At 35.5% G+C, this 23,363-nt stretch overlaps 4 protein-coding genes and 1 long non-coding RNA gene across 5 annotated transcripts; 2 read left to right on the forward strand and 3 right to left on the reverse strand.

The window, feature by feature from the left end:
• Positions 1-1,631: 1,631 nt before the first annotated feature.
• TM9SF3 (transmembrane 9 superfamily protein member 3) lies at positions 1,632-5,265 on the reverse strand. The gene is made up of 9 exons (XM_075304381.1): positions 4,842-5,265; positions 4,546-4,741; positions 4,399-4,486; positions 4,051-4,321; positions 3,855-3,986; positions 3,210-3,376; positions 2,710-3,144; positions 2,405-2,635; positions 1,632-2,333 (listed from the first exon to the last, which is right to left on the reverse strand). The coding sequence occupies exons 1-9, from the start codon at positions 4,914-4,916 to the stop codon at positions 2,189-2,191; spliced, it is 1,740 nt and encodes a 579-aa protein (XP_075160496.1). The 5' UTR covers positions 4,917-5,265; the 3' UTR covers positions 1,632-2,188.
• Positions 5,266-6,267: 1,002 nt separating this feature from the next.
• LOC142233931 (RING finger protein vilya-like) lies at positions 6,268-8,175 on the reverse strand. Its single transcript, XM_075304992.1, has 3 exons — positions 7,459-8,175; positions 7,240-7,397; positions 6,268-6,754 (listed from the first exon to the last, which is right to left on the reverse strand). The coding sequence occupies exons 1-3, from the start codon at positions 7,816-7,818 to the stop codon at positions 6,625-6,627; spliced, it is 648 nt and encodes a 215-aa protein (XP_075161107.1). The 5' UTR covers positions 7,819-8,175; the 3' UTR covers positions 6,268-6,624.
• Positions 8,176-9,100: 925 nt separating this feature from the next.
• LOC142234715 (uncharacterized) lies at positions 9,101-10,201 on the forward strand. Its single transcript, XR_012721694.1, has 3 exons — positions 9,101-9,427; positions 9,492-9,597; positions 9,663-10,201. It is a non-coding gene; the product is annotated as an uncharacterized LOC142234715 (long non-coding RNA).
• Positions 10,202-10,668: 467 nt separating this feature from the next.
• Positions 10,669-12,612, forward strand: LOC142236994 (RING finger protein vilya-like). Its single transcript, XM_075308278.1, has 3 exons — positions 10,669-11,091; positions 11,165-11,310; positions 12,043-12,612. The coding sequence occupies exons 1-3, from the start codon at positions 10,720-10,722 to the stop codon at positions 12,086-12,088; spliced, it is 564 nt and encodes a 187-aa protein (XP_075164393.1). The 5' UTR covers positions 10,669-10,719; the 3' UTR covers positions 12,089-12,612.
• l(3)psg2 (lethal (3) persistent salivary gland 2) lies at positions 11,846-21,714 on the reverse strand. Its single transcript, XM_075308277.1, has 4 exons — positions 20,827-21,714; positions 20,238-20,772; positions 14,124-19,205; positions 11,846-14,059 (listed from the first exon to the last, which is right to left on the reverse strand). Exons 1-4 carry the CDS (start codon positions 21,308-21,310, stop codon positions 12,967-12,969), a joined length of 7,194 nt encoding a protein of 2,397 aa, XP_075164392.1. The 5' UTR covers positions 21,311-21,714; the 3' UTR covers positions 11,846-12,966.
• Between the last annotated feature and the right edge of the window lie 1,649 nt (positions 21,715-23,363).

Below are 23,363 nucleotides of genomic sequence, written 5' to 3' on the forward strand. Positions count from 1 at the left end.
ATGTCTAAGCATACACATTCTGACATGCATACAAAGGGATGCCCCAACCAATGCACCGCAGACGACGGCTAGACAGTTGCAATATGTATGTGCATAGGTGTATGTATGTATGAACTTGCAAATATTTTTAGAAATGCATTCAGGTAGAAAAATATGTTGATATACAAAACAATAACAAAGATACGCAGACAAAATCTATTCTTTGCTAATGCAATCAGGCTGCACAGGGCCGGACTTGAAGTTAACATATCATATACGATCACCACGTACCAAATTTCAAGCAGATCGGATGAATTTTGCTTCTCCAAAAGGCACTGGAGGTCAAATCTGGGGATCGGTTTATATGGGAGCTATATATAATTATGGGCTGATAGGAACCAATTCCTGCATGGTTGTTGGATACCATATACTAACATCACGTACCAAATTTCAACCGAATGGAAAGAATTTTGCTCTTCCAAGGGGCTCTGGAGGTCAAATATGGTAATCGGTTTATATGGGGCCTATATATAATTATGGACCGATTTCGACCAATTTTTGCATGGGAGTTTGAGGCCATATATTAACACCACGTACCAAATTTCAACTGAATCAGATTAATTTTGGTCTTCCAAGAGGCTCCGGAGGTCAAATCTGGTGATCGGTTTATATGGGAGCTATATATAATTATGGACCGATGTGGACCAATTTTTGCATGGTTGTTAGAGACCATATACTAACACCAAGTACCAAATTTCAGCCGGATCGGATGAAATTTGCTTCTCTTAGAGGCCTCGCAATCGGGGGATCGGTTTATATGGGGGCTATATATAATTATGGACCGATGTGGACCAATTTTTGAATGGTTGTTAGAGACCATATACTAACACCATGTACCAAATTTCAGCCGGATCGGATGCAATTTGCTTCTCTTAGAGGCCTCGAAAGCCAAATTTGGGGGTCCGTTTATATGGGGGCTATACGTAAAAGTGGGCCGATATGGCCCATTTGCAATACCATCCGACCTACATCAATAACAACTACTTGTGCCAAGTTTCAAGTCGATAGCTTGATTTCAACAGACGGACGGACATGCTCAGATCGACTCAGAATTTCACCACGACCCAGAATATATATACTTTATGGGGTGTTAGAGCAATATTTCGATGTGTTACAAACGGAATGACAAAGTTAATATACCCCCCATCCTATGGTGGAGGGTATAACAAATACTAAAATGTTTTTCAAAGCTTGTTTGAGTGTTTCAATTCTACGTGGTTCTTTGAATTTTATTTCATTTCATTGCAATGGTAAACGCCGTTCGAGTGTTGCCATGGGTTTATATAAAAAACAAGATGCGCAAATCAGAAATTGGTAGTACATTAAATATTGGCCAACATTTCACAGCTCTATTTCATCTGCGTATTTTTAGGTAGCATTATCGCGATCGTCCAAAGGGATGGGAAGTGTTCAAAAGAAATTCATAATCATATTTTATCATACTGTTGTTGGAAGAACTATTTTGTTTTCGTGTCAAACGCTCTTAATTAGGGAATAAAACCCAAAGCAACAGTTTTCAACATACTTATTTGTCCAAATTAAAACTTCTTTGGCAACGGAGTGTGCAAAGATAAAATAAAATATTTCAAAAATGCATAGCAGAGATTTTTTATTAAACTTTTTTGATTTTGTCTAATTTTTACAATAATGTTTTTTCCTTCAAATTAAGGGTAGAAGTAGAAAAACGAAAATACTGAGGACACAAGGAAAGCAGCGTCAGAAATATCACCATTTTTTTCAAAGGAAAACAAATAAGAGTATTACAAAAAGCAAAGCAATAGTTGGGAATATCACGATATGAATCACACCGTGGACATTATCCTGAATACCCTTAGAGCTAAACACAAAAAAATAGTTTTGCTAATCAAATCAAACAAAATTAAATAAATGTACATACATAAATTAACATTAATATTACGGCATGTTTAATGGATTATCATCAATCTTCTTGTTGTTTATAATTTTACATACTAGATACTATAATTAAGTGGGGTGAGAGACAGATAAATTATAAAAAGAATATTTTTATAATATATGTATATAGAGGGTCAGTGTAGAGAAGCAAGAACATTTTGTTGTTGTTGAGTTTCTCCATTTTTTGTGAGGAAAGACAATATATTTGCAGTTTAGAAAAGCTAATTTAATGTATCTAGTCTATTTTAACATTGGAATAAATTTTTCGTACAAAAACACTTGTGCCAATATAACCCACTGTGCCACATATTATACCTAAAGCACCACTAAATAAGGCCATGTATCCAAAGTAAAATGCTGTTTGGAAAAGGCCATACATTCTGAAAACAAAAATGATAACGATTCTCATTAGAAATAACATTTGAAGGGAATTTTTAAATTTTATACTTACTTGGTCTTAAAGAAGAAATAATAAAATGAATATGCATAAACATATATTGAGGTTGATGCGGCAGACATAAAACTAGTCCACTGCCATCTATAGTCTTCGGCATTTAAAAGGAAATAAGTGCAAACTATGGTTACACATACGGTAACAATGGTTAGAATAGTAAATACCAACAGCATAAAACCGTAGACATAATAGATTTTGTAAGCCCAAAACGATGTGAATATGAAATACCTAAAATGGGAATGGCATGATTAGTTTTTTTTTTTTGATCTGTAATAAATTGGCCACATTTCCAAATCACTTACATTTCTATGAATATTGAACCAAAAGGTAAAATTCCTCCCAACAATATGATAATTGCTGGCTCCATGAACCATTTCTTTTCGGGTATAGGTCTTGGGACTGCATTAACACGACAAGGATAATCGGGTTGACCATCCAAATTCCGTCCAACCACTGTACCCACTAACGTTAGTGGCAAAATGACAAATATACATATGCAAGTTACTGCTACCATAGTGCCAAACGGTATGGCTCTCGATGCATGATATCCAATTGCAATAAAATTTATAAAGAATGCTGTACCGCAAACAAATACGGGGACCATAAAAGCCGAGACCAGCATCTGACGAATCCACATACGACCGCCCAGGCGAGAATACAAAGATCCTCCAAAGTATCCATTAATAGGTGAGGTAGCGGCATATACAAATATTGCTGTCGAGAGCATAGAACCACGCCTGAAATATCCACAAATACAAAATAAAAAACGAATGGTTCTGGATGACATGGATTAACTACTCACTCTGTATAAAGTTCACCAACAATAGCAAAAATTATAACACAAAAGACAACAGAAATCAATTGATAACCTGCACCAATTAATGCCGAGAAGAGTAATGTATGTGGAGGTGAACGGAAAACATCACCATGTACTTGTTTCCAGCCGTACTCGTCACCTAAATCGCGTTCCTGAAATAAAATTAAAAACATTGGATAAAATGCCTGGGGTAACATAAAGTGGAAATTTTACTAATTCTATTATCATGGAACACTTTGCATCTGCAGACTACATTGTTATGCGTACTGTGGTATATGGTAAGAAGTCAGTGAAGTCATTATTAGGATGGTGTATGAAAACCCAGAGTATTGCAAAGTCAATGTGCAATGTAAACCTAACGCGGCCATCCAGTGATCGCTCAGAGTCTCAGTTTAAAAAACATTTCCCCACATGCGACTTAAAAATGACTATGTTTACGTATGTATATAAAAGTATTATCGAATTTTAATGTTGTGGTAACATAACTTACGTTTGAGTTACACTTGAGCTGATATTGAAACAAATAGAAGGCGTTTTTTTACAAAGAGAGGTTTAGTTGACTGTGTATCCCTATTTCAGCATATAGATTCTCAGAAATCATGTTTGTTTTTAATTTCCAAATTTACTCACCATGTCGTCCATTTCTTCGTCTTTACTATAGCGAGCATAATCTTTACGCAACGTACGCATAAGAATCATGGATACCAAACCAACTAGGAATATGACCATCATGAAACTGTTGAAAATACTAAACCAATGGATCTATAAAATAGAAATTTAGAGGTCATTAACTTAAAAGATTACATATGAGAATTTTTGAATTTACTCTATGTTGGAAGAAATTTGGGTCTAAATATTTATCGAAACGGTCCTTAAACTCCACAACACTTGGTTTCCAGTTTACTTCGTACGAAAATTTTATTTTAGCTCCTTCCATCAAAAGCTCCTTCTTTTCTGTGTTCAAGCTTATGTCGACTATTTGCTGGCCATTTCGACCAATGTCGAACTTCTTGTGGGTGTAGATGTAATATCTACCTTGGTCATCTTTTTCACCTACTTTCCCCCATATAGGAAGACCATCAATATACATCTGATACCTAGAAAACAAAAGAATCGCAGGGTCTTAATAAACTTGAGCTTAAAGTAAATTTTGTCTTTAGATAATTGTCCATACCAGTATTCATTCATTACTGCATACGTAAATGCTTTCACCTTATCTTGCGTCAAGTCAACCATACAAATGACAGTGGTAGGAACATCCTCTGCAAGAAGAATATATTTTTATTACTGTGTCCAATTATGTGTTACTTCATTGACCTACTATTGAATTCAATTTCATAACCGCTGAACTCCAATTCGACTCCTTGCAAGGCCTCACTTAGAGTTTCATGGTAATGAGATATGCTAGATTTTGATCCACTGCAAAAGGGAAGGCTAAAATAAGCATAAGTCTCCTGGCGGTTGTGATAGGGACCGACTGTATTCATCCATAAAACGACCTCTTCGCCATCATTATACTGAAAGTGATGAAAAAATATGATTTTAGTTGCCATAAACATCAATCCAATAGATAAGCTTAGAAAATCATCATCTCTCTAGGTAAACATTTAATATTACTTTATGGTTGTGTTCGTCACCCCGGACGAAGAGTAATATCAGCGCAAAAACATATATTCTAGCCGCAAGTACCATTGCGGCTCTTTGCCTTTAATTCGGGCACTTGCTTATTTTATGCAGGTGTAAGATATAGTTTATCTTATGTTAATATCCTCAATAGATAATTATTACTTCGACGTGGCTTTAGTTGTAATTGGGAGCAAATCGGTTTTTAGATTTTTTCGACCGGTTACAAGAGGCTTTGAATATAAACAACCGAGCAAAAAATACCGATTTGCAGTTAGTTTTTATTAATCTGCAGCACTTTGCATTATTTGAACACTTGAGGCACTATGTTTCTACAAAAAAATTTGCAACAAATTCACAAGTTCTAAGTTCTGAGTGAGAATAAATCTTTTTCCAACTTGACAGTTCAGTTATAAACATCCCTGAACATTTTGTATTTGTGTGCAGATACCAAAGTTGTCATTTAAAGATTAAGCAACCCTGGCAATCAGTGTTGCCAAATCCAGTGGTATTGTACCGAACAATCAGGAAATTTTAAACACTCATCCGCATTACAACAAACAGCTCAAATTCAAACTCAGGTTGGCTTAGAAACTTGTTAACTTCATATCTGAGTTATTACCCTCAAAATTGCAATGAAATTTGCTATATTTGCGTGCTTCCTTTTCATATTCACAGCTAAATACTTAATTCATGTTTTAAATACCCATACAACACCAAAAATGTGAAAAACTACCGATTTGTGGAAACATTTGTGATGTTGTTGTTGTAGTAACAGTTTTTAATGTAGTTTCATACATTTTGTTCTATGCTTTGGTACTTCAGTTAGTATCAAGGAACTCTGCGACAAGGATGGGATGCTACTATCAATCACTGATAGGTAGGAATGCAGGCATCGGCACTTGATTGATCTTCGTTGAGCTAAAACTACCCTGGTCTACCGTGGGAAGTCTCTCTCCTCCGGTGCTATGGAACACATCAGTGTGTTCCATTTGTGATACTTTCTTTTTTTGCGCCGAAAAATTTACAAAAAGGGTATCTTCCATAATTAGAGCATGTTAAATCTTTCCACATGTTGAGATTAATTAGATTCTGGTACAGAAATAATGTATATAACAACAAATGTTAAAAAAAATAAAAGCTTTTCTCTGTGAAATAAAATATTTATAAATGAAAATCAAATAATTCACCATTTCTAATGTTTTATTATAAAAAATATATTTTCTATATACATACATATAATTTTTTTAATTTATGTATTATATTCATACATTTTTAATGTTCTCAAACCGTTTTATTACATTAATTTTATAAAATTATTTATTAGAGTATTTAAAAGGCGTTTAACAAATTAAATGGATTGGTTCTTACCAATGAATTTTTATGCTATTAGCCAAAACTAAAAATGAAAATGAAATAATTCACTATTTTTAATGTTTTATTATCAAATATATTTTCTATATACATATACATTTTTTATATATTCATACATTTTTAAAGTTCTCAAAATGTTTTATTACATTAATTTTATTAAATTAAATTATTTATTCAAATGTTTAAAAGGCGTTTAACAATGATAATTAAATTAACTGGACTGACTGGCTTGGATTTCCAATTCCGAAACCTTCTTCCTTCTGCATGAATTCAGTTCTTACTAATGAATTTTTATGCTTTTAGCCAAAACTAAGCTAATATATTCGTTTTTGTTTTTCCACTTATTTTACAGTACAAAATCGGTAAAAAAAAACATATGTTAAAATATTAATAGCTTATGTTGTTACAAATCAAATGAGTGGTCAGGTGTAAATGCTGTAAAAGATGTAATGCCCTGAGTTTTACCGTCCGCGGAACTCACTTTTTTCTCCATTGAGCGCTCCGAAGATGATGATGAAAACGAGTTGCCCAATCTACAAATGCAAATAATATAAAGACAAGATTTTTAACCATATTAAATTATAGCCATAACTTAAAAGAAATTACTGATAAGAAAAGTATTCTCTAACTTGGGGAATATGTATTAAATTGTTTTCTTTGTTGTTGGCTGTAGTACGGTCAGATATTGGCGACCCAAAAAACATATTTGGATCAAAACTAGTGCACTCGAAAATCGAATATCGGAAATCGCATAATGGCATCATATGTAGATCAAATATGTGATCCTGAATTAGATGGATATATTTAACTCTGATATGAAACCCGCTGACCGACAGGATGGACCATCCGGTCACTTTGGTGCAATGATACCACCGGGTGGAAGCCAACTAGATTTAGGTGTGTCCGTCCATGACCGATTTTAAACTAGAAAACATAACTTAGTACCTTGAAATAACAGGCGGACGGAGTTTTCATTCATTATTCATATGCTATCCTATAAAGAAAGATTGGTGTTTACCGATTATCATCAAGTGATCGCCTATGTTCCTTTATCAACCGAACACGTTTTTCTAAATATTTACGTTCGGCTTTTGCATCTTCAAACAATTGAGATGTCCGTTGAGCGTTGTCCTTTGCACTGGAAACACCTCGACATAGATCTTTTATTTTTTCGTCCTGTTAGTAAATTATTTCAATTAGTAACATGATCCAAAGTTCATTGCAAAAAGCTACTCACTCTAGAGTCTAAGAATTCCAAAAATCGTTTACGATGTTTGCCTTGAAATTCCATTATTTGAAAATTGTTAACGCCATCTCTCCACGGTTCCGGATGAAACAATTCCTTTAGACCTTTTGGCATAGTATTATTAATTTCACAAAATTTAGCTTGTTTCACGCATAAGGGACATTTTACTACTTGCGATCGCTTTGGAGAATATTCAACACGAGCTTTGAGACATGATGCACATAATATGTGATGACAGGCGAGTAGATAAAAACTACGATCCTTTTTAATGTATGTTTCATAGCATGTGTTACAATGAATCCAGTTATTTTTGTTTGGTTGCGGATGTGGATTTTTTTGATTTTCCGTCATGATGTTGATTTTAGAATATTAACACCATACGAATGTGTAATTTACAACAAACGAAATACTATATTTTTTGGGTGGGTCTTGATTGTCGTTGTTGTCGACACCGATCGATGTAGATTCCAGACTACACCGGAAAGGGAAAAGAAAAACATTCCTTGAGCCAAAAAAATAAAATGGCCCTGATTATGTGCAATCGAACTCGGTTTGAGTAAAACTTCAAAAAACCAAGTGTGAGTGGTATAGCTAGTGCATATTAACAGTAAAAACGAAAATTTAACGTCATCCTTGCAATATTTGGAACATAAGACTATACAGCGTTACTTTGCTATGATAATCATAGACCGCGAAATGTAAAGACGTCTCAAGTCCATTCACAGCACTGTTTTGTCTGCAAATGTATTGTCCATTCACAATTATTTTGTTTATTTTCTGTAAGCACTAGGGCTGTCACCCGGTATTTTTGATTTTTATCCCGGGATTTTTTGAAATCCCGAAAAAATTCTAATTTGTTAAAATTGTGGCTTTTTATGATTGTTTATCAATAAATTGGAATATTTATTCAGTGTAAATGGCCCTTAGATTTCATATTGAGTTAATAAACATTTATAGTACACCTTGAGTAAGAATTTATTATACATGAGGTATACTAAACAGCACAATCTCATCAAAAATCCAAGTAAACGTTAAGGTCCTTTGAGTAATGAGTACTTGTGAAATGGAATTCGTGCCACATAAAATAAAAAGCAATGATAAAAGGTCCGTCGAAAATATGACAAGATCGCGTTTATCTGATAAAAATTTGGATGCCTTGATATTTTTACTTAAATCGATGAAGTACAAAAGGATTATCTCAAGTATACGAAAATAGCCTAATCTAACCTAATCCTTAAAATGTTTTTCTGAGTAAGATAGCGATATGATTTTTTTTTTTTTATTTTTGTCATAATATTTTTGTTCTGTTTTCTTCACAATGTTGAGTTGGACTAAGTGTTCGTTAAGTATGATAGCAATTTAAAATTGCTTTTTAATTTACTCTTATGTTCCTTTGTAGTTATTTTTTTTTTTTTTTTGCTAATAAAATTGAATTAAACTAAATTGGTTTAATGTACAACAAGTTTTTGGCGCTGTACATTGTTATTATTTAAAATATTTGAAGAATTCCGAAAAGTTCGGGATCTCGAAAAAATCCCGGGATTCTGCATTTTGAAATCTCGAATCCCGGGATTTATCAAAATCGATTCCGAATGACAGCCCTAGAATGAACTTAGTCTATACCCAATAAACACAGGATGAGCGTTTTTCAAATGCAACAACTTTTCAGTTTGAGGGTAAATATAATTTTCAACATAAATTCAACTTGACTTGAAATAGCTCATCTTCAATACATCTTCAAATTGTTTGCGAATTACTTCCAATTTGCCAAAATGTTGACGAAATCTTTGAAAAGGTGTTGAAGAAAATATGAGAAAACTTTGACAAAACACTACCCTAAAATGCAACGAAAAAACCATGTGGTTTTCAATACTTATTTGTGCAACGAAGTTCGTGGTCAATTGCAAGAAATAAAAAATGGAAAATTTTAGACAAATAACCAAATAGTTTATAAAAATTGGTAAGTGAAAATAAAAAGTGAAATAAAACTTTAAGGAAGTCACGAAATGTATATTTCTTTGCAGAAAACTGAAATTATGGATTCTACGTTCTTGAAAACATTAAAAAGCTGGCCGATGAAAAAATGGTGGACAATTAACTGGAACTGCTTCAAATAGTTTATAATAATTGGTACGTCAATTTGAAAAATTAAATCAACACTTTAGAGAAGTCACTAAATTTAAATCTCTTTGCAGAAAACTAAAATCTTTGGATGCTACATTCTTGCAAACATTAAGAAGCTGACCAATGAAAAATGAGTGGCTTATCGACAAGAAAAAGTTTCCAGAAACATTATAAGTGCAACCAATTAAAATTGTTAAAAACAACAAATTGTTGAAATCAACAACTTCTGGATGAAAATGTGCATCATATCGTCAGTTTAATTCATATGCTATTATCAGTTTAAAATGGATATTTTGTGAATTCCTTCTGCTGGAAATCAATTCTAACACGCGGTCCAGTACGTTCCTAATTTCAAATTACCCGCATGTTAATAAATTTTAATGCTGTTTTATGACACCAAAAGGAAGGAAAACGAATTATCAATGCAAAAGTGTTTACTAATAATGTTTAAGATATTTAAAGGTTTGTTGTTTTTTTTTTGTTCTTATTTGTTGATATGTTTAATAAGATTATTATTTATCATTTGGTATTGTAGTGTATTATGCAGTGTAGTGTATTATTATATATTTTATTTTGATGAGAATGAATAAATTATACAAAATTCATAGAATTTTGGCTTTGACTTTCAATTTGAAGTGGGGATATCATTCATAGAAATTTAGGTTGAAAAGTATTTGCAACGATGTTAATTTTGAATTTGACTCGCATCGAAAATTGTTTGACAAAGTATTGAGTAGCGATGTATTTCAATTTGAGGAGAACACTTGAGATATTATTGCTAATGTGTTGAATTTCACTGTTGAGGGTAATGTCTGTTTTTTGTTGAGAACGCGATTTTCTCAACAATTTCTCAACTTGAATATTACCCTAATCCTTTGAAAAAATGTTTGAAAAATTGTTGAAATTTAGTATTTTTCAAACGTTTGTGTTTATTGGGATACCTTCCTTGGTCTATGGCGCCATCTACGGTGTGCAGACAAACTAAAGCGCTGCGAAAGGACTTGAGCCTATAACTTTATTAGTCTATGATAATAGTGTAACGGTAAAAAAGTAAACAGAAATAACTATTGCATTCAAAAAACGAATGTCGAATTAGTCTGCACTCCCTTTTTCATTACAACATTCGATATGTCTTTAACCGTGCCTTTTTCATCATCATCATCGTTCTATAAAAGTTTACCTTATATTCATTGGATTCATTGCAACAAATGTTACAAAATGTACATCAGAAAAGAAGTCCGTTTCTATGTCCTTGCTTGCAGACATGTTCTCTGCAATTCATGTATAATCGAATTGGATCAACTGTCTAATGGACCACGTATTTATGAATGCACCATATGCAAGGAAATTGCTAGGGCCTGTGAAATAAACAATACGATGCCAAAACAACTTAAAAACCTTTTCCACCCCAAACCCTATATGGATGGTTTAGATACCTATAATATACTGAGGTTCCAACAGGCCCAAAGACAACGTTTCATGGAACATATGGATCGATTGGTATGGTGTCAATATAGATGACATCGGGATATCCAAAGTTTATATAATAATCTGCATTTAAATGTTATTTCAGGAAATACAAAAAAAGTTAATGAATCAAGAGAACGCAGAAATAAAGGAAACTGCTCGACATTTATTCCAATACTATGAAGAAGTAAAGGCCGAACGCCGACACTTACAATACACATTTAAGCGGTGCCATCGTGTAAACCATATGGGGTAATATCACTTTTTATAGTATATACATTTACTAACTTCGTTATTCCAATTGTAAAATACCGAAATATTGATCTGAAACCCCAAAAAGTACACCCTTGATTGACATGCAATTCTGATTAAATGTGAAGATGTACGTCAGTCTGTTGAAATCGTCACTTCCGCACGGTATAAAATACTCAATTACAATCATTTATCCCCAGATTTGATTTCTTCGATGGTTTATTTGCCATCCAACTTTTAAAAGACTCGTTGCAAAGCACGATAGTGCACCAATATTTTTAAGAGCTTTGATCTGGAGTTCAAACGGAGCGGTCAAATATTCCGTAAAACCACATCGAGACCCTAGATTGCCTAGGGTTGTAGAAAGCATCACTAAAGTAAAGACCTTTGACCATATATTAAAAAAGAAAAATTTCCTTAAGTAGCAAAAGTGGACACTTTGGTTATTCTTATAACTTATAATTTATATTATATTATCTTATTAAATGTCGATTTCGAATTTATTTTTGCTTTCATAAAATATTATATTGAACTATTAAAATAAAACTTTTGAAATATTTTTATTTAATTTCATACCGTAAAATGCAGTTCTAAACTTAAGGTTGTTAGTTTGTATTCACAAGCGCTCGCCTTATTTGACAACAATACAGAATTTAATTCAGTTTACTTATGATAACTGTTAATAATTACATTTATAATTCTTGTAAAAAAAACTTTATAAATTTTTTACAGAACCACTACATCATCATCAGGTTATTCATCCTACGGATCGCAATAAAATATATCGCAATCCATTCCATTCCATGCAGCCTATATTTCCTATATACCGTCTAGGACCAGTTGCATACCGAGAGGAGGCTCCGTGAGATGAAAACCAGCTATTTGTTTAATCCATTCCTAAATAAAATTAAATTAAATAAAAATTTCATTGTTTTACATTTTTCAATGTACTTTTATTGAATACAATTTTTTTGGTTGTTTTTTGTTTCATTCAAATTTCATTACAATTTCTCTGTTATTTTTTATACGACTTTTAAACTACTTAAAACTTTTTGAAAGTATTTATAATATATTTTTTTAATTAGAACGTTAATAGTAGTAAATGTTGTAGAGGATATAAACAAAGTATACATCTGGATGATGATTACCAACTAAAAATAAAAAAGAACTAAACAAGATACTATGTAAAAAATTTAAATTCAGTGAACACTTGCGTTTTTTCTTTTTGTTTCACAAAAATTAAACTAAATAGACTAATTCAGATTATACAAAAAACCAATTAAATTAAGAAATTAAAACAAACTCATGGAGATAAAAAACAATATTCGATGGGTAAAAAACGGGAAAAGAGAAGAAAGAGAAATTATGAAACCATAATATGTAATATACCAACTCCTTCTTATTAGGTTTAAGAAAGGAATCGGAGATAAATGTAATAGAAAATTTTGTATCTAATATACAAAAGATGAATGATCAAAGCCTTTTCGAACAGGCCATAAAAATATATTACTGTGATTAATTGTACCAGACGAATTTATCCTTGTTGAAGGATAATGAATTCTATATCCAATATTGCGTGCAATATAGCTTTTTTGTGAAGCTATGACTTACTAAATTAAACGATATCCATGACTGGTTTTGCTCATTACCTTAATTTCAATTAACAGTCTTTTTTACATTAAACGGCGCAATCATGGCTTGTGGACTAGTAACCCTGCCATGCGCATTATTATCCAAGTCGGTATGCGGCAGAGGAGGTGGAGGATGATGGTGCATAGGAGAACCCATAAAAAAGCCCGGATTAGGTGGTCTTTGCTGCATATTCATAAATCCAGGAGGCGGGGGTTTTTGTGTCGGAGTGAATACATGGGGCACCTGAAAATTTCCATCAGGCGGAATTCCCGGAGGGGGCATATTGAACTGTGGATGTCTTACACCTATTCCACTATGCATTGCCTGCATATTGGGAGGTAAAAACGGTGGCATCGATCCACGAGCCAGTGGAGACGGAGGCAGTCGTGTAAAATTATTGATTCGCATTCCAACAAATCCCATGGGTGGTGAAGAGTGACGCATTGGTGGCATGTTTTGCATATGTGGCGATCCTTGTTGCCCACTTTGGAAATGTGTGTTATTTTTGTTTGAATGTCGCTCTGAGGAATGCTGGCCCGGGCTATCACGTTTTTGATCCGTCATCAATTTTGGTGAATGTAAACTTTGGCTGTCATGACGATTAGCTCTGTTTAGAATTGACATAGAACTCAAATCCTTCTTACCACCCATGGTGTTGATGGTTGGTGAATTTACACTGGGCGATCTCGGTTGTTGTACAGGAGGCGGAGGTGGTCCAGTAGGTGGGACACATTTTGGATTCAAAAGTCGTGGCGGTATGGGCTTCTCCATTTGCGATACATACATTGAATGTACCATTGAGTCAAAGTGAAAATACAGAAGTGGCACGGGCGTCGGGGGCCTCAAGTATATAGGCTGTTCGAGATGTGCAGGCAACGGTGCCGTAGGTGGTGGTGGTGGCGGTAACCTTTCCAAGGCTGGATCTATTTTTATTTCAAGACTTGTTTGTATCTTACCCAATACTTCACGCGATGCGGCCACATCAATACCTCGTTTTTTGCGGAGCCGTTTTATTTTCCTTCTAATTTTATCTTCGACCAATTTACGATCCTCATCTTCACTATCTCGACTTGGATAAATGCCATCTTCAAAGTAAACTTTTTTCTTTTCAATTTTCCTGAAATTAAAGTATGGGATCACAATTATTGTACTCTACGTTAAATATGCGTAATATAACTTACTGTGTTTTCGCCGACTCCACCGAAGATTTCAATATGCTTCTCATACTGTTTTCACCTTCTCGATTGAGACGCATTACTGCAGACTTGACATGACGGCTGTTCACCTCGTCCTTCCACGAAATTGCAGGCGTTTTTGATTTTTTCGCCGATCCGGTTGAGTCCATTTCAATTGGAATGGCTTTAGTTACAACTGGTGGCGGAAAACTGGGAGCAGTATTGGGAGTACTCGTATTATGAACAGTCGATGGCACTATTTCTAATACATTGCCTTTTTGTACAGCAACAGAGGCAGCTTTTGGTAGTTCCTTGAGTACAGGGTTAATTTGTTGATGGCTCAAATTGAAGTCATTGTAATAGTATTGATGCGGCGGCCCTGGCGGATGCCCACTGTTGTTTATTGTAGGTATGGAGGAATAGGGCGCATGGTGTTGTGCTCCCGGATGATGTTGATGATTTGGTGGTACAGGTCCATGGTGTGGGGCTTGCATGTGCTGTTGTGATGGCATTGGCAATTGTTGTCCTTCCGAATTCGGTTGTGGTGGCAGCATTGAAACATAAGGATTTTGATAATAACCCCCCGCAGGTATATTGGGATCTGCCAACGGCAGTGGGGGTATAGACATGTAAGCAGCACCTCCGTATTGTGCGTAATTCGAGTAATCTTCATAGCCACTTTGAGCTGCTTCCCCAGGACCATTCAAAACAATATTAATGCGGGCATCCAAAGAAATGCGATTTGGTGAAACATTGTAATAATATGAAGAATTGCCAGTAGATGCGTTAGCGTTGCTGGACATGTTATCAGAACCTCCGTATTGGTATTGGTCACGTGGAGAGTCTGAGGAATGTCTTTCAAAACTCGAACCCGGCCTACGCCTATGATCGTCAAAGCGAGTAGCATGCTGTGGTGATATCGGAGATCTGGGCGATCTAGGTGAGCGGGGAGATCTGGGAGATCTAGGTCTTCTAGGAGAAGGAGGTGAATGTGACCTTCTTGATTGCGAATGTGGAGAATTTAGGGGTGACATGCTTCGGCGCATTGGGGGAGATGGTGGTTTGAATGGTAATGGCGAATAACGATCTGGGCTAAATGATCGCCTACGTGGAGGTGGAGTACGAGGCGATCTTGGCCTTTGTGGTGACCGCGGCGACCTAGATCGTGAACCTCTCGACCTATTGAACTTTTTGTAATGCGGTTGGTTGTTTCCTTGATCACGTTTTCTACCTCTAAATGGACTAAGGTCTTTTCCTCTTCTAGTTGCAAACTGACGCAGTGGACTGCGACTGCGAGACCTAGATCGGGATCGTCTACCAGGCACTCGGAACCTCGTTGGTCCCCCTCTTCTTGGTGGTGTTGCATGCCGAATAGTTCTGCGTGGAGGACTAATAGATAGGGATCTGCCACGACCCCCTCTTCTCTGTGGACTAAATCTTGTTCGAGAATTAGACCTACGATTCCGATCTCTGTAATTATGAGGTGAACGCGGTCTATCTCTGTTACCACTGTAAGCTGGAGAGCGATGGTGTCTGTGCGATTCTCTAGATCGTGACTCTTGTGATTCCTTTGTTTCCATCATAGGTTTGACAATAGCAACTTCCTTTATAGGTTTTACAAGTTTTTCGGTAAAGTCTATTTCTTCTTTATCTTCGCCGGTTTTCTTTTCAGTATCATCGGACACGGACGATTGGAATATGGCTGGCTTTGAAGGCAGTTTCATTGGAGAAATTGTTAATTTGATAGCTTCACGATTCGTATCAAAGATCTTGTTTGGTTCAAGTTTTATTTCTGATTCTGCAGATGGAGGCAGAGGCGGTGGTTCATTGAGCACATCTGGGATGGTAGGTGGCAAAGTAGATATGCAACTCTGATCAACACAGACGTCGCCACCCCCTTCTTCTTTGTCTGATTGTGCGGCTTTCGCATACTTTTGCAAAATCAATTTCTTTTCCTGCAAAAACAACATTTCCATTTTGTGCAACTCTTCGCTGATCTCATCTTTGGAATCATAGTTCGCTCGCATCAATTGAATACGGGAGAGATTTGCTTCTAAGCTCTTGAGCTTTTTGAAATCTTTAGCCACCTCTGTTTTGGTAGTTTTCATACTTTGGGAAGCAGGTGTAGGAGGTGTTTGTGTAAGCACAAAAGATTTTTGAAGAGGAGTAGGCGAAGGTGTACGTGGCTCCCTTTCAACGACCTTTTCCGGAGTATGAGGTGAAGACTGCTGCTGATTGAATGTCGCAGAATTACTATTGTTTTCTTCGGGGATATTTTTCTCAATTTCTAGAATATCATTTGTCAACTTCTCTGATTTTAGCTTCTTAGGAGGATTTTCAATAGATTTGGTAAAACTATCTGCATCATTACTTTCATCGGAAGATGTAGAACTTGATGTGCCAGAAGATGAAGAGGAAGAATTATACTCTGAAGAAGAAGAGCTTGAAGATGAAGTGGATGAATTCGATGTCGATGAAGCGGACAATAACTCTTCGCCAGTTTTGGAAATACCTAAGAGTTCATCACCCACATTGTTTTCAGTCCGTTGGCTAGTTTCTTCCGTGGTACTACTATTTACAGCATTTTTTATATCAACTCCAGAATCTTCGACGCTTTTTATAAATTGGTCATACAACTCTTGCATTCCGAACAATTGCTGCTTATTTCCAATGGGATTTTCAGGTTCGCTCCCGGAACTTTTCACGGAGGTCGGCAGTGTAGTTAATAATTCCAAAGGTGGTGTTGCTGGGTGTAACACCTCAGACTTTTCACTACTTTTTGTATCATCTTTGTCCACAATAATATCCGCGGGTGGCGAAGGATTAACAAATTTGGTAACAAATAATTCTTCTTTTTCCATTTCTGGAGACAACCGCTTCGGTGTTGAGCTCTCTTCAGGTGCATTTAAATCTAAGTCGACATCTTCGTCATTCTCCCAGTTATCCATGTAATCATCCGTATCGGGACTATTATCTTTATCACTGGGCGATTTGGTTGGCGATGAGTAATCCTGCGAATCCTCATTCAATTCTGAACTTGCTTCACCACTTGGAGAAAGAAATTCGCTTCGAGAAAATGATAGTGGTTTCAATTTCAGCTCCATTTTCTGTAAAGATTTTGGTTTTTCCTGTGAATTTCCTTCCGAAGTATCTTTAGCTTTTGTGGGAGGGGGTGGTGTTGTTGATTTGGAGGTTTTAACTTTATTATCACTATCCTTAAGTTTATCTCTATTTTCAGGTGACTTTTCCCTCTTTCTGCTTGTAGATCGGGCCTTTTTGTTTGCTTTGCCATCAGGCGAGATATTTCTCTCTTTATGAACGGTCTTTTCTTTGACTGAAGACTTGACAGTTGAAACTTTATCGCTATCACCTGATTTAGAGCGATTTAATAAAGGATTTGATCCTACACTACTACCACTATTACGACGCCTTGATATTTTACACGAACTTTCATCCCTCGTGCGATCAACAGAATATCTACGTTTGGCCGAAACATCTCTTTTGCTTGAACGCGAGCGCCTACGATTATCGACTTTTTTATTCGAAAAACGCTCGCGCGATCGTGAACGTTTAAAAGGATTTCGCGATTTTTCACTGCAATCCTTACGATATTTGTCCTTATCATATTCTTCTCTATATTTTTCCTTGGAGTATTTTGATTCTCGTTTATCTTTGTGAGAATATGACGACGATTGCTTTTCCTTCGATTTTATCTCCTTATCGTCTTTCTGTTTTGACTGATCTCGACGTTTATCTCCTTCTTTGTATTTTGGTGTTCGATCCTGCGAGTGTTCTTTTTTATCTTTATATGCCATAGGTTTATCTTTTGCCGAAGCTTCAATCTTTTGCTGAGACTTGTCCTCGGTCAATTCTTTCTTTTCATCTTTTTTTATATCCTTTGGTTCTCCAAGCTGAGTGTCATTTTTAGCTTTTGAAGCCGATATAGATGATTGTTGATTTTTATCCTTTTCACTTTGATGTTTTTGAGTTTTTTGCATAAGTTTCTCTTTAGCAGCTTCTATGGCCTCTAATTTTATGTCATCTTGTTGTAATAACTTATCGATACGCTTCTGAATTTCTCTAGCATCTTGTAATGTAGAATATTTTTGGACTTTTTGTTCATTTTTGACGGGGAGAGGCGGGGTAATGATTCCTAACTGTTGGGATAATCTCTCTTTGATAGTCGGACCACTCAATGCCTGCTTTGTATTATCAATACTGGGATGGTCGGGTAATTTAGTAATTTGGATTTTCCCATCTTCATTATCTGGTGTTATATCATCTTTAGGACATTCAGCAGCATGCTTTTCCATTGGATTTAGAATTGCAATATTTGTACATGGATTGGATGCTTCTTTTCTAATTGGGTTTGTTCGATGAGGCGGAGACACAGCAAACATGTCAAATAATTTATCATTGTCTGGGTCCGTGGTTTGCAGTTTTTTAATATCATCCTCCTTGGGTTCTTGTTTCACCATTATCAAAGGTCTTACTTTCAAGGTAATATCTTCTATCTTAAGTTCCGTTACAGTTTCAAATTTTTCAACTTTCATATTTTCTACTTTGTTGCGAATTTCTTCTTCGTCGGGCATATATTCCTCCTTCTCATCTGACTCAGCTTGTTGATCACTAGAAGTTTCCGTTTCCTCGGAAGATTTACGCGATTTTCCGTATGATTTGCGAATTTTCTCTATTTTACGTCTGCTAGATTTGTTCGACTTTTTTTTCTTTGAAGACTTTGAAGACGAACTCATCAAAGGTAGTGATGGTGATTTTCTTTTGCGTTTTTTAGTTTCTCTTTCAGTTATCCTCTCCTCTTTTTCCCTTTCTTTCGCTTTATCTTTTCCTCTCTCTTTGTCCTTATCTTTGTGTTTCTTCTTCTTTTTATCCTTTGATGTTGACTTCTTTTTGTTTTCCTTAGTACTCTTTTTAGTCTTTTCGTTGTCTTTGTTTTCATCTGCATCCCAATCTTCTTCATCGACCGATGTATGTTTCGCTTCGGGATGCCTTTGCGGGCTACTGTCCCGTGATCTTATATCTCTAACAAACTTAAAAGCATAAGAGACTGAAGGTTTACATTTTGTCCATCTGAAAATTAACACAATTGTAAGTTACTACCAGGAAAATGTCATTGAAAGCAAATATATGTTGAAAAACCACAACCAAAGCAAAATAGATAAATTTAAATGTAATTGCATTAATATGAACACATACAATAAGCTTGTTCTAGTCAATGTTAACTACATAACAACGGAATCGAAATAACTGTTATTTGTAATGGAAGCTTAATACGATTTTTATTCTTCTCTTGTTTATCAGTCAATGTTTTCAGTTTTGTTTTACATTTTGGCTTGAAAACATAACAATTTTGGTTGAAAACTTTAGAGTTTCGTTTCGAGATTTACTGAAAAGGAACCTCATCAATGTAAAAGCAATTTTAATAAATACAAAGATCTTCAAGATGCCAGTCATAAAAGATAATATATTCAATTAGAATTTAAAAGTTTTACAGCTAGTTGATAAGGCAGTTTGTGGTTGTCATTCATATATTGATCTTAGATGTATAGATGTAAATTCTAAGAGCTTAAGAATTAAAATCTGTATGGGAGCCTAAAAACCGCTGGTGTCGCCTATCGTGTTATTGTTAAAAATAGAGAGAAATGAGACTAACTTGTTTATACAAAGACATAGAGCTTGAAAAAACATTTTTTTATTATAAACTATTTTATATTTGTTTATTGATTAAAAAAAATAATTTAATCGCAACAAAAATTTTTAGTATGCGCTCGTTCACCATTTTTGGTGCTCATTAACCTAAATATATACCAACCAATCCTGAATATCCTAAATATACAAAACCAATCCAATATGGAATAAAAGGATCCACAATAATTGAATATATGGGGTATATAGACCCCATCCAATTCAAAATAATCGAAGTGGTTTGGAGGTTGTTTCCTTAAATTTTTTCTACTAGACATTGCGGGCTTCCCGATTTCTATTCATGATAGATTTTTTTTTGCTTGACAAAAATTGTTTTATTTTAAATGATGATCTTTTAAATCGAAACATTTAATGTTCGAACAAAATATTATATGAATATTTTTTCAGAATACTCACAGCAGATTTGTGGAGGGTGGCAGTATAGGTGAGTGTCCTCGACTTGGTGGCGGTGTATGGTTTTGCCGATTGTGTCGTAGTCCCAAAACGCCTCCTGTATTACCGGAAAAGAATGGCGGTCTAAACCCCGAAAACGGCATACGACCACCACGCATTCCTCCACGACCTCTTGGAATAAAACCACCACGACCATGGGGAAAATCCATTCGGCCGCCGCGCATAAAGGGATTCATACCTCGATAACCCATAAAACCATCAGGCGCTATGTGAGGTGGAGGGTGAGGAGAATGCGTCATATGCGGGGGAAAACGCGTGGAAGTCGTATTAGAGGTAGCAACTACAACAGACGATACCTTTTCCATGTATTTTTGTGAATCATCGTTGATTTCGGCATCATCTTCATTCCCCGAAGAGCATAGACCTTCACTTTCGTCGGACTCTGATCGTACGGATATTTTGCGTTTTTTTGTAACAGAATTATCTTCATCGTCTTCTCTATCTATGTCTTTCAGAGCCTTTTTAGCAGCTTTTTGAGCTGAAAACAAGATTGCCATGAACGTGAAAAATGTCTATTTTGACTACCACCTACCTTTCTTTAGTTTCTTTAATTTTTTGCGTTCCTCCCTAGACTTTCTTTCTCCCACTACTTTACCATTTTCGTCTTCTTTCTGCCGTAGCTTTTCACTCTGAAGCTTTTCCTCCTTACGCCGTTTGGCATCTAGTTCCAGAATTAATCGTACTTTTTCTTCACAAGCTTCGGCTTCCATCTGCGACACAGTTTTTAATGCTTTCGCCAAAGTCTCACGTGCCAGTTGTTTTGCTGGCGGCTCGGGTTTCGTTGTGCGCATTGGTGTTGAATCCTTGTTGGAAGCTGGGCTTGAACCTGGTGGCGGTGTCTTTACTTCCCCCGGTTCAAGACTGCTATCCCCTTGCATATCGTCCAGAAAACCAAATGTAAGTTTGGCAACACCTTCATCTGACACTTTGATATCACTCTTCGCCATGCTGTTTGTGTTGGTCAAATTCGACGACATCGTCGCTATAGACACCACCTCTTCTGAAGTTCCTTCCATTATTTTCACGCACGTTCACTCAATTTATGTAATGTTCTCGATTTATGACTTCTTCCCTGCGTTCTTCCATACACTCGACACTTGAAAAAAGTCATTGATTAGGAATTCATTTTAGCATCAGAATAATTTCTGTGTTCTTCATTTAGTTCGCTACCGAATAAATGAAAAATATATTGAAAAAATTTGTAATGGTAGTTGCTGCTGCTATTTGCCTTGTAAGTATGCGTGTGTGTCAGGAAAATTGAATTTTCATTGATTATTTCGCCGACGTCGAGAATGCATTGATATTACACGAGTTTACTATAACTATACTTTCTCTTTATACACATCTTTTACATGTTAGTCGAGTATATATTTATATTTAAAAACGCTGTTGTTGGTTGCCTCAATCCTCGATTGTCCATATATATAATAATCATATAGCCCAATTTACAAACGTTCCATTTTCAGGCGATTACCCATTTGGAGCGCTTCTGAATTTAGATTATATATGTGCCTGCGTTTCAATTCGATATTGCTTGGCGCCGATTTACTGCCGCCGTTCACTTACATACTCTCACTAAGGAATTTATTGTAAAATTACAGATAATGATATATTGCGCCATTCGTACAGAAATGTCGATTTAAATCGGAAAAATGTTTAATAATTGTCGTATTTTTTGCCAAGATTGGAAAGCTTTCATCCACAATCAATCAATTTCAAGCTGCTACAATAATAATTTTGGAAAAATTTAGCTAAGAAAATTTGAATGAAATGTTAATTTGATTGTAAGATTGGTTGTACAACTAATCTCATTACCATTCGAATAACTACAAATTGATTTTATAAAGGATAATTGTCCATTGCCGAATAGACCTATTTATATCGGCTTAGCCGTCAATCCGCCGCCGGAGGCAAAAAGTCAGAGTCAGCCTCCGCCGACAATAATGGGTCGGCTTCATTCTCTGGTCCAACAACCCTGCCAAATTTTTTTTGAATTTGACGGCGCTTCTGAGTATCCCCAACACGTCGAAAATAGTCGTATACGATATCCAAAACTCGTTGCAAAAGTGCCGTCACTATTGAGTAGTTGTACCACGCCAAGTTACCACAAAACAGTATCGCCTTAGGGGCCTTTCCCTGCCAACATTTTTTGAATTTGGGGACGCTTCTGAGAATCCCCACTACGTCGAAAACAGTCGTATACGATATCCAAAACTCCTCGGAAAAGCGCCGTCACTATTGAGAAGTTGTACCACGCCAAGTTACTACAAAAAAGTATCGCATGAGTGCAATTATTAGGAGCCCTTCTGGATACATTTAGAAGGACGCCAATAAGAGCCTCTTCAAACAATCAGACAAAGTGCATTTTAAGATAGTTGTTTAGATGTTTATTGATTTTATGAAACATTTATAAATTCTCATAAATATAACATTTATAAGACTATCACATCACATTTAACACATTTTTATGCATTAATAAGAGATTGATGTTGAGTTACAAGTTGTAAGTTAAATGTTGTAGCGTCTATCAGCCAGTACTTTTATTCCCAATGGAGGCAGCGTGTCTGGAAAAATATTTGCAAAACCTTTAACTTTATTCCATTTGGAAAGTCAAAAATTGTTCACCAATTTACTTTTCACAATTTTAACCGTAATAACTATGTTTTCAGCACTTTATTTTCGTTTTTATTGAAATAAATCATAATAAGCCAGTTGCGCTTGGTGTTTCACAAAATATAAAATGGCTCTTGTAACAATAGTGATGGCAAAATACTTTCATGCGAATAGTGATGGCAAAATACTATCACAGTTGGCGATTGTTGCAGTGTCACTTACGAGTCTGTGGTGGCGATGAGGATGAAATGGAACATTGAAATGCTGGCAGGGTTGTAGATAAATTTAGAATAACGCCAATAAGAGCCACTTCAAACTATTAGAAAAAGTGTATTTTATGATAGTTGTAAAAGAATCATTGTGGTCAAGTAAAATACGATTGTTTAGATGTTTATTAATTTGAATAAAAATTTATAAATTATTCCAGGTACAACATTTATATGAATAAAGACACAT

This window comes from Haematobia irritans, chromosome 4, assembly GCF_050003625.1.
Source record: "Haematobia irritans isolate KBUSLIRL chromosome 4, ASM5000362v1, whole genome shotgun sequence".
In the NCBI taxonomy this organism is placed as follows: Eukaryota; Metazoa; Arthropoda; class Insecta; order Diptera; family Muscidae; genus Haematobia; species Haematobia irritans.

Bases quoted from the DNA above. Each gene is read 5' to 3' on its own strand.
- LOC142233931 (XM_075304992.1), bottom strand. From the start codon at position 7,818: ATGACGGAAAATCAAAAAAATCCACATCCGCAACCAAACAAAAATAAC. The intron at 7,398-7,458 runs GTGAGTAGCTTT...ATTTACTAACAG, and splicing joins TGGAATTCTTAGACTCTAGA to GACGAAAAAATAAAAGATCT. The intron at 6,755-7,239 runs GTAAACACCAAT...TTGCATTTGTAG, and splicing joins CGATCACTTGATGATAATCG to ATTGGGCAACTCGTTTTCAT.
- LOC142236994 (XM_075308278.1), top strand. From the start codon at position 10,720: ATGTCTTTAACCGTGCCTTTTTCATCATCATCATCGTTCTATAAAAGT. The intron at 11,092-11,164 runs GTATGGTGTCAA...ATGTTATTTCAG, and splicing joins TGGAACATATGGATCGATTG to GAAATACAAAAAAAGTTAAT. The intron at 11,311-12,042 runs GTAATATCACTT...AATTTTTTACAG, and splicing joins CATCGTGTAAACCATATGGG to AACCACTACATCATCATCAG.
- TM9SF3 (XM_075304381.1), bottom strand. From the start codon at position 4,916: ATGGTACTTGCGGCTAGAATATATGTTTTTGCGCTGATATTACTCTTC. The intron at 2,636-2,709 runs GTAAGTGATTTG...TTCCCATTTTAG, and splicing joins GGTTCAATATTCATAGAAAT to GTATTTCATATTCACATCGT. The intron at 2,334-2,404 runs GTAAGTATAAAA...TTTTGTTTTCAG, and splicing joins TATTTCTTCTTTAAGACCAA to AATGTATGGCCTTTTCCAAA.